At 41.9% G+C, this 11142-nt stretch overlaps 1 protein-coding gene across 2 annotated transcripts in view; it reads right to left on the reverse strand.

Moving 5' to 3' along the window:
* LOC124172893 overlaps positions 1–9953 on the reverse strand; it is a 50104-nt gene extending 40151 nt beyond the window's left edge. Inside the window, exons 1-2 of one of the 2 annotated variants that reach the window (XM_046552399.1) lie at positions 9502–9953; positions 7574–7785 (exon numbers count right to left, since the gene is read on the reverse strand). In XM_046552399.1, coding sequence (XP_046408355.1) covers positions 7574–7785; positions 9502–9765 — 476 coding nt within the window. In that variant the 5' untranslated portion in view covers positions 9766–9953. The remainder of the gene's footprint in view (positions 1–7573; positions 7786–9501) is intronic. The other variant, XM_046552398.1, reaches the window with a different exon arrangement.
* Between the last annotated feature and the right edge of the window lie 1189 nt (positions 9954–11142).

An 11142-nucleotide genomic window follows, 5' to 3' on the forward strand; every position in this document is an offset into this window, starting at 1 on the left:
AATGATCCCATTGGTGTGGATGTTTCATAAAAATGGTAAGTATTTATGTCTCCCATTTATTATTGGACAATTAGTTAAATAAAACCTTCAAAAGTGTCAGTTGGACATAGCAGTAATAACAGAGTTGTCAAAAATTAGATTTCCAAAACCCCTTATGCAACGCCAACAAAATCCGACTCTAAACAACCAAGTAACCTTCGTAAACATTGGGTGACGATCGTGACACATTACGACTTTTAAGCTTTATTTCGATAACATATTTTACATTAAGTTAAAATTTTACATGAAAAAAATAGTTCTATTTACGCCAATAATGTCATTGGAGTTCGTATTTCCTGATAAATCGTAACACTATCACTTCCTTGCAATTTCTTGCATTTTTTTGAACACCATGTTTACATTAGCTCTTTCTCAGAAGGGTTTCGCAGGTTTTCCCCCCTTTTGTTAGGGCGTTTTCCTACAGGGGATATCTTCGAATTACGTCGAAGGTCAAAATGCTAGGGTTTTTTCCACTCTTGCTCACATCTATTTGCACTTTGTAAATGGTAACTTTGATATTCTATAATTTTTTTGAAACCAGTGGTTTAAAAAATGCTATTGACGCTGTTGCATTAAAAAAAGCCATTGCTCGCCCGTTTGTAGAAGTGGAAATCATCTTGAAGCACAGAACTATAGGCCCATACTTATTTGAATATGTGTAACTAAAATATTATGAAAATACGTGGCAGATATGCTGTTAAATATTTGAGCAAAGAAAGAGTAATATATGAACATCAATGAGGTTTTCAAATGAAGAAAGTTAAAAAAGGGTGCCTTAGAAAATTTTCAGAAATTATTCGAAATAATTTAGGCAGAGGAAAGAATGTTATAATAAGATATGAACGAGTCTATCCACTGACCGTTGGTCTCGCCTACCTCACCACAGACCGACGGTCAGTTTAAAATTCCCAACCCTCCTTTCCACCCCACCTTCCACCCCCGACTTCTCAAATGTTTGCGAGTGTGCAATTTGTGTGTATATATATATATATATATATATATATATATATATATATATATATATATATATATATAATACGAATGTTTAAAAACACAGTCACTAAAAATAGACACAAAAAAAATAAAAAAAGGAAAAACTCACACGAAAAATAAAACTGAGAGACTTTCGCGGTTGTAGCCGCTTCATCAGTCAAGGAGAGAATGAGGGGGGAAGGAGTGTGTTGGAAAAAGGAGTGTGTTGGAAAAAGGAGTGTGTTGGAAAAAGGGGAAAAGGTGATGGGAAGAGGGGAGGGGTGTATTGGGGCGGGGCTAACTTAGCAAGATACATTCAGACCAGGGAGTTTATTGGCTTGTAGACGCCAGATGCATGCCAATTCGAGGGTGTGGAGATTGAGGGGCGAGTCAGTGGGTGACAGGGAGGCAATGATAGAAACTTTGAAACATAGATTAAAGATGGAATCATGCGATAAACAATGTGTGGGGACCGGGAGAGATGCATGTGGGGATGACGGACAGCAGGAAGCGCGGTGATTATTTATTCTAAGGTTGAGGGGGGTGGTGCATTGGCCTATATAAAAAGCGGGGCAGAAGTTGCATTGAAGGAGGTATATGATGTTGGTGGAGGTACAGGTGGTGGAAGGAGATATCGGGAGGAATTTAAGTTTGGAGAGGAAAGAGGCTGGGGGTGGAGAGAAAATTTTACAAGTTTTACATCTAGGACGGTTGCACGGCGAGGGTGGGGTAGTGGGGACTGAATTCAATTTTTGAAGGGGGCGGGTGGCTTTGAAGATGGTGCTGAGGTTAGGTGGTCTCTTATACGTGATCCGTGGAAGAGAGGGGAAAATTTGTGAGGTGGATTTGTGGTTGGAGAGAATGGGGTACAAGTCCTTCAGGATGTCCTGTAAGGCATGAGCACCGGGGAAGTAAGTGGTGAGAAGAGATGGAGAGCAATTCTTTTCGGCACGGGGTTTATTGGACCTGTAGGGTTTTTTTCTAATTTTGTTGATTAACAGTTTATCGGGATACCCGCGGCGTAGAAGAGAAGTGTGTAGATTGGAAAGGAACTTCTCAAGGTCTTCGGGGTTGTTGCAGATTTTGTGACCACGGACGGAGAGAGAAAAAGGGATTGAACGTTTGGTATGTGGTGGGTGGCAACTGTCATAGTGGAGGTATTGCTGTCTGTTGGTGGCTTTGATGTGGACAGATGTCTTGAATTTGTTATTTTCGGAAAGAAGAATGTCCACATCTAGGAAAGTGATGTTGGTGTTAGAGATGGAAGAAGTGAAAGAAACTGAGGCGGAAGAGTTAAGTGAAGAGACAAAGGTGTTAAGGGAATTGATGTCATGCGGCCAGAGAATAAATATGTCGTCAATGTATCTGAGCCAAAGGAGAGGTTTTAGAGGGTAATTTGATAGGAAATTTTCTTCGAACAGGCCGAGGAAGAGATTTGCATAGGAAGGGCTAAACCTACTTCCCATAGCACAGCCGGAGATTTGCAGATAGTGGTTGTTATTAAAAGAGAAGGCATTGTGGGTGAGAATGAAATGGGAAAGATCAAGAAGAAATTCAGTGCTAGGGTTTTGAGGAGTGGGTCGTAATGAAAGATAGTGGCGGAGAGCAGCGAGTCCCTCAGAATGAGGGATTGAAGTGTAAAGTGAGGTTACATCAATAGTGGCCATGATAATGGGCTGATTGGGGGGGAGGGAAATGGAATTGAGTTTAGAAAGGAAGTCATGAGAATCTTTGATGTATGAAGGAAGGGACTGAACGAAGGGTTGGAGAAAGAAATCAACAAAGGCCGAGATGCGTTCCGTAGGAGAGTTTCGAGAGGAAACTATGGGACGGCCTGGGCTATTAGCTTTATGAATTTTTGGAAGGATGTAGAAAGATGGCGAAGTGGGGTGAGCTGGTAAGAGAAGGGAAATGTCAGATGGGCTTAAACCTTCGGGGGGACCTTTTGTTTTTAGAAGTTCGTTCAATTCTCCGGTGAACTCAGAGTTGGGATCTGATGAGAGAGGGGAGTAGGAGGAGGAATCTCCTAATAATCTATTGCTCTATCATTCACCCTTGTTCTTCATCATTGTTACCTGTCTTAACTAACTCGTTTATAAAACTAACTTCCTCTTACGCAATATTTGTATCATTATTATCGATTTCTGTAATTTCATAGCGTTTTTATTAAGCCGATAAAGCCGCTAGAGTAGTATGGCTGGCCGATCTTCCGTCACCAAGATCAAGAGTAAGGCGAAAAGCGACCTTCTTGAGGCACGCGTCACCGAACTCGAGAAATTGGTGGCAGAAATACACGCCCGGGTAACGGGTTTTGTGGAAATCCCACGGTCCGGGGATCGTAGCGTCCCCTCTACGGGTCCTCGCAATTCCAAGGTGGAGTCTCGAGCAAGCTCGGGGGCGGTAGCCTGCGCGGAGACCTTGGAGAGGACGGTGCAGTCTTCGGGTCGGGGGATTACTCATAACCTGAGGCCCGAGTGGGTGGCTGTACCCCAAGGGCGGGGGGCGGTGGCACGGCCAAATCGGGGAGTGGGGGAAGCGAAGGCTAACCCCATCCCTGTTCACAACAGCTTCGAGGTCTTGTCGGAGGACAATTCCGGGGAGCTAATTGGCGAGGTCGTGAAGGAACCCCCTGTCGCGAGGGATGCAGCTTCGAGAGGCAGCCGGGGAGGGAGGGCGGGGATTGTTCTGTTAGGGTGTTCCAACGTCCGGCGGATTTTCCCCCAGTTGGAGAAGAGGGCAAGGAGAGACGGAGCGGACCAACGGGTCTCTTCCTGGTGTATCCCAGGAGGTCTTGTATCCCACACTACGGCGGCGGTAAAAGCAGCGGTGAAGGACACGGGCTGTTCTAGACTGCGGGTGGTGGCCCATGTCGGCACTGATGATGCCTCCGAACGCAGAGCTGATGAGATCTTAAATTCCTTCAGGGATCTAAGCTCGGAAGTGGAACGCGTTCGGAGGGGCACTGGTGTTGATATGCGACTGTCCATCTGTAGCATAGTTCCACGGACGGACTGCGGCCCTCGAGTTTGGGACAGGATTTCCTGGATCAACAAGAGGCTGTGGGAACTCTGTGTGAGCATTGGGGCATAGTTCGTGGATCTTCGGCCGGTGCTTAGATCGTGCCGGGCTCCCCTCAATTCGTCTGGGGTGCATTATTCCAAAGAGGCGTCGGAACGGGTGGCTCGTAGGATTTTTGAGCACTGTAGGTATTTTTTAGACTAGAGGGTAGGTCATCTAGCGGGGTTATCAAAGATTTAATTGAACGTAGCCTCCGAGGAAATCCGCAATGCGAAATATACAAGAAAGTAAGCTTAGAAGCATTAACGCCGGACAATAGCGTCATTATTCCCAAAACGCGTGCTCCAGAGAAAGAAAAAATATCAAATATTATTAGTACTGCCAATAAAATTCTCCCGCTGAGTATACAAAAGCCTAGAAAAGAACCAACCGAAACTCTAACTACAATATATGACATTAACCTTGTTGTAGTTAATTGCCGTAGCGTAAAAAACAAGCGCGCCGAAATCGAGCATATTTTTCAGGACGCAGACGTGGTCATGCGGACAGAGAGCTGGCTTACGGAAGATATAAGCGACAGCGAAGTTTTTCCTCCAGAATATAAAATTTACAGATGCGATCGACGCAATAGAACAGGTGGCGGAGTTTTTATTGCAGTTAAATCCCATTTACAAAGCGCCGCCCACGAAATAATTGACAACGAAATTGAAAGCGTATGGTGTACAATTAAACAACGAAACAAAAGGAGTATTCATGTTTGCTCTTTTTATAGACCGCCGAACTCCGAAGTCGATATTATGTACCTTCTAGAAAATCAAATATCCGCATTTACTCAGAGAGACAGTAAAGGTGTAATAGTAATCGGGGGAGATTTTAATCTTCCATCCATAAACTGGGATACTTACACTGTAAAACCGAATTCAAGGAATAAAGAAATCGGCGAGGTATTACTCAACATACTTGCAAATCACTCTCTCGCCCAAGTAGTTGACAAACCTACGAGAGGAAACAAGCTATTAGACCTTTTAGCAGTAAGCGATCCTAAGTTGATAAAACAAGTCGATATTATTGACGGTATAAGCGACCACAGAGTAATCTTTGCAACGTTAAAAGTTGATGTGGTGTCAGCCGTAAAACCAAAACGCAATATTTACCTATTCGATAAATGTAACTTCACTAAATTTGGCGAGATGCTTAATGACTCCTACAAAAAATTCGTTGTTACATCAAAGGACCAAAGCACAGATGTAATATGGACACGTTTCTTAGAAATTCTGCGCCAAGGAATCAACGAACATATTCCGCAAAAACTGAAATGTGATAATAAGGAACCTCGCTGGTACAACAACGATGTCAGAAGAGAACTTAGGAAACAGAGAAAACTATACAACTTGTACAGAAAGTCCATCACGTCTCGTAATACATCGAAGGAACTTGAAGCTAAAGAAAGTTACGCTGCTCAACGCTCAATAACCAAGAAATCAATGCGAACTGCAATGCGAAAGTTTAAGAAAAAAGTACTTGGTGAATTACTCGAAGAAAATCCGAAATCCTTTTGGTCGTACGCGAAAGAGCTTCAGAGAAAACATTCAACCGTAGATTCGTTATTTGATAAAGATGGTAAACTTGTCACCGAAAATATTGACAAAGCTAACACTTTAAATGCCCACTTCGAAAGTGTATACACTACTGGCGATACTCAATTCAATTTAGACATCCCATATACTGAGGATTTGATGGAAGAAATATCTATAAAACGTGATGGGATAACTAAACAACTACAATCGATTAAGAATAGTAAATCTCCGGGTCCGGAGGGAATACCCGCGCGTGTCCTCAAAGAGTTAGCTCCACAGATCGCGCCTTACTTAGAGATCATATTCAAGAAGTCACTCTCCGAAGGGAAGTTACCGCCCGACTGGAAAATTGCAAGTGTTACACCCATTTTCAAAAAGGGAAACAGAAATGACCCAGGCAACTACCGTCCAATTTCCCTAACATCAATTATAGGCAAGATACTTGAACATATCGTTGTTAGTTATATCATGACTTTCTTGGACAGACGTAACTTCCTCCATGACTGTCAGTACGGATTCCGAAAAAATAGATCCTGCGAAACACAGCTCGCGCTCTTTCTTCACGACGTTATAAAATCTGGTGAATCGAAAAGACAAGTTGACGCACTATTTCTAGATTTTAAGAAAGCTTTCGACACTGTACCTCACAACAAACTTTTATACAAATTACAGTCATGCGGATTAAACGAAACAGTTGTAAACTGGATACGCGACTTCCTCAGAGATCGTAAACAAAAAGTAGTTCTTGACGGAATTAGCTCTGATGTTGTAAAAGTTACATCAGGTGTTCCACAAGGAAGCGTAATCGGCCCCCTGTTGTTCATTATATACATTAACGATCTGTGCTCCCGCATTAGCAGTAAAATACGTTTATTTGCTGACGACGCTGTCATCTATCGCGAAATTAGTGATCACTCTGACTATGGAAATCTATCATCGGACTTAAACAACGTTCATTTGTGGAGTCAAGAGTGGGGACTCGAACTTAATCTGAGCAAATGCATGGCGGTACATTTTTTGCGGAATTCGTGCAACACTAACAATGTTTATGCAGTGGATGGCATTAACATAAAGGCAACAGACGAAGTGAAGTACCTGGGAGTTACGATAACCTCGAACCTCACGTGGGGAACTCATATAAAGAATATTTGCGGTATAGCCCTGAAGAAATTAGGATTCGTCAAGCGTATTGTGGGAAGATTTTCGGATGAGAAAGTAAAAGAAAGGTGCTATTTCGCTCTCGTCCGACCGCACCTTGAATATGCAGCGAGTGTATGGGATCCAGTGCAGAAAGACTTAATCCGCGAGCTGAATAAGATACAAAGGAAGGCTGCGCGTTTCGTCAAAAACCGCTACGGGCGTACAGACAGTGTTACCCAGATGTTAAGCGAATTAGGCTGGGAGCCGTTGGAGACTCGGAGGCTGCGCGCTAGGCTTAGATTGCTTGAACAATTAAGAATGGATATATTTAAGAGCGACACAGAGAACATAATCTTAGAGCCACACTATATTTCCAGGTCCGACAGAAGCGATACATTAAGAGAGATTTTTAGCCGAACGGATAGATATAAGAATTCGTTTTTCCCCCGAACAGTAAAGGACTTTAATAAACGCTTGTCCCAACCTCGTTAGAGCACTTCTTTTTTTTTTTTTTATAGCTGTAAACGGCTGGTGTCCTAACACGCCCTGCCACACGCCTTTTAGGCGGCTTGCGGGGTATTATGTAGATGTAGATAACACTGTGTTGCATAAAAAGTTAAACAATATTGAAGTAAGAGGGTTACTGTTTGATTGGTTTAAGGATCAATTATACAATTGAAAATTAGTAGTGATAGTTCAAAATTTTGCCTGTGACATTATCAGCATAAAATTGGGTGTGCCCCAAGGGTTGATTCCGGGGCCAATTTTTTATTTGTTTAATTCTAATTTTATTATTAGTAAGAGGAGGTTATAGTGTTGATGCTTACGAGCAGTGGAGGTCCTGAATATCGATGACCGCTGGCACTACAAGCCTGTGTCCATTGTATCTCTCCAGAGCAGACGTTGGTCTCATTTCCTTGGAGGCGTACCGCTGGAGCTTGAAGACCTCGCAGTCGCAAACGAAAGGGTTGTGTCCCAGAAGTAATTTGACGCGGGAAAACTCGCTGTCAATGTCGCAGCCGGGGATCACTACTCCAATCTGGGGAAAGAGAAAATGAGACAATTTTTACTATAATTTCTTCATATCTGAAAGTCTATTTTCCGTAGAAAATCGGCGTTTGCCTAAATGTTCAACGAGCGAAAGAACGGAAAAATATCAATTCGCGTAAAAATTGTAATCGTACACATAGGTAAACCTAAACCATTTATAAAACCGATGGTACGTAAATAATAATGCAATAATTTCCAGAAATAGTTTATCTAAAAGGATATATTTTGCATGCATGCAGAGTATGGATGTTATAAACTCGGAATAGATGAACTCGTATGGGTATCTCTGTAAGACCGTATACTGAAAAATAGATTAAACGTATTAGATATATTCAATAACAGTGCATTTTTTGACGTAGTTAGCCGTATCTTACGAGCACCAACATACTACAGTAGATCAGATGATGCAAAGAAAATAAGACGGTTAAACTGTATAACACTGACATAGACTGATTAAAAAGTATTTTTTCCACGATTAATTAGAGATTATAACTGCAGCGATAGCACTTAAAAAAGGGTTAGATTATTGTAGTGTTAAAGATTAGTTCAAATTACCGTATGTGAGATAGAACCACATTAAACATGATTTGTATCTGTACGAGTGTAGAACAAACGTCGTGTGAATGCATACTCCAGCAAAAAGGTTTGCACCGAGAGGATTAAAAGTTAAGTAAATAATTCTTGTATCTAAGTCTTCCCTTTGAGCGTATCAAAATGTTCGGCTACTTAGCAGGATGTCCAACCATAGTGGTTGTTTGAAGTGACTCCACAAACGCTGATGAGATAACCACTCCAAGGACGCTTCCGATACAGTCAGAAGTAGCACTACGGAGTTTGGAAGAACGGCGTGCTAACTCTGCGTATGTTTCTCTCCATTCAAGTTAATTTTCTCATCTAAGTATGGATTTCATGAAAGAACGTAACTTTGTAAGCGCTTAGCGTAAATGTAAGGAAAGGAACAGTAAGATTTTAACTCGGAGGTCAGGTTTAACACCTTTTTATTCGCGCGTAGCAAAGGTACATTGTTCCCTATGACACTAGACGCGAGACTCCCCAGGTGCCCTTACCGTCCAAGCCACCCACCGCTTTTCCGCATCGTCTGTTGACCCACTCGTCGTCTTCCTGTTGGCCGTAAAATGGCCGGGCGTTTTACATCAACTGCACCTTCGAACGATGACCACGTCCCACGCCTAGATGTTCCTACGTGCTAATCAGCGTAGACTATTAAAGCCACGCCTGAACACGGAGACCGGTCCCGCGCCTAAAGTTTGCAAGGTATAAGGGGTGTTAGATAATAGCTGAACCGGTCTTCGTATCCTCATCCATGGATACTCCGAAAGGGAAGCCGATAATAGTCGATAAAGGCAAGCGGGGACTGTTGAACTTTTTATTGCTCCCATATTATGGATCGATTGGTTAAATAAACCTTTCATAGTGTCAATCTGACATAAAGTCAATAACTGTGAGGCTTGTTATAACGTTAATACTCGTGACGTTAATTGTGTGGTCTTAATGACGTTATTAACAATTTATTCTGCTTTGGTCTGAATTCCAATCGAATTTTCTGCTAGTGTAACCACATTTCCTTCTGGCGGCGAGTTCTCGAAGAAGGGAATTTTCCCAGAATGCTTCCTGAAAGTTCTCCATGGGAACTGAATGGGTAGAATACCATAAAAATAATGAGAACGCAACATTTTGCAATTACCTTATCGTCTGGTAGTTGCAGAGAAGAGATGGAATTGTGCCTGAGGTCGATCGTCAGATTTTTCGATCCTGGAAATCGATTTCTGAATAGGTCATCCAGGAACCGAGGCTGCGAATATTTCTTTTTATAATTCGTCCGAAACAATGCGAGGTCCATGTTGTCCCGGGCTCTGGTGAAAAGAAGATCTCCGTGCCAGAGTCGTTTGATTTTGTTGTGGCTCAGGTCGACGTAACGCAGGTTTGGAAGATAGTGCTTAAACTCCATGGGTATGAAGGCAATTCGATTGTGGGAAAGTATGATGACCTGCAATTAAATTAGAGGGATATCCTCAAGTCGGCCTCTAAATGTATTGTCACCCACCCAGCATTCAAACGAGTTTAGAAAAGTCGCCACTCGCCTCTCTTACGGACAAATTTATCCGAGTGTCACGGGAATTTCGTATAAGGGGTCTAACAGATATTTACGTATGAAATAATGTGATCTATCAAATTCATAACTTTTACATACTGCTCCTTGCATTTACAAACTTAACAATGCAAAATGTTGAGAAAAAGTTAATCGCATTGCTTTCAACCACACTTCGATCATTTTCGCAAACCGAATAAAAACGCGACCGAAGTGGCAACAGAGATTACCCGTCTATGGAATGGAATAGGACATCCTCTATGGATCTCCTTGGATATATTTATTTCGCTAAACATCTCCCGTTCGTTGACTGAGAGATGATAGTTGACAACGTGGATTGAACGCAATGCTGGAAATATTGAAGGAAATTAGAAATCTATACAATGTCAAGAGAACTATCCAGAGCTTACATAAAACCCAAGTTCCGTTGACTAAATCAGGAATCGGCTGTAGAGAAGCAAGAACTATGAAAGGGGTGAGACAAGGCTTATCTTCGGCCCCCCTAATTTTCAATGTTTACAACCAAAACGTCATTGATTATATAGGGTACATTCCATTTAGGCGATTCTCGTGTCACCTTGTGTTAACTCTGGTCATCTCCTAGTCAGCCACGAATGGAAAGCACCGTATGCGCAGTAGTTGATGCGCGTAGAACTTGGTAGAACACGAGTTTAGAACACCGGGAAAGTTATCCAAAGAGAACGAAGTGAGTGATTCAGAATGAAGATCTGGAATGTTTTTTGCTTATATTATCGACCAATGTTGGATTCTGATCATTGGCCATTTGGATTGTTCTCTTGACCGTTTAAAGTAAAACTTGCGCTGAAAATTGTCTTTTATTTTAGATGAACGAAGAGCAGTTTGTAGCCTATGTAATGGAAGAAATACTTAGTAGCAGTAGCAGTGATGATTCCGAATCGAGTGTAGAAAGCGGAACCCAGAGTGAAAGCCAGGAACCTTGGGACGATATTATCTTAGAAGAAGAGCTTCTTTTTCCTGTGATGAATTTAATAATGAACGGACAGAGACTACAAAGAAAAGAGAATCATCTCACAACTATATTATAACTACTGCAAATTTTAAAAACATGCATTATTATCTCTGTATATAACCTATTTATTTAAAACGTACTTGCCGTCATACTTACAACATATCGCACACTTGCCAATAACTTATTTAAAAAATGTTTCAACTCCAGTTCAAAAACTGATCTCTTATAAAAATAGTGTTATCTCA

The sequence above is a fragment of the Ischnura elegans genome (assembly GCF_921293095.1).
Source record: "Ischnura elegans chromosome 13 unlocalized genomic scaffold, ioIscEleg1.1 SUPER_13_unloc_3, whole genome shotgun sequence".
Classification (NCBI taxonomy): domain Eukaryota; kingdom Metazoa; phylum Arthropoda; class Insecta; order Odonata; family Coenagrionidae; genus Ischnura; species Ischnura elegans.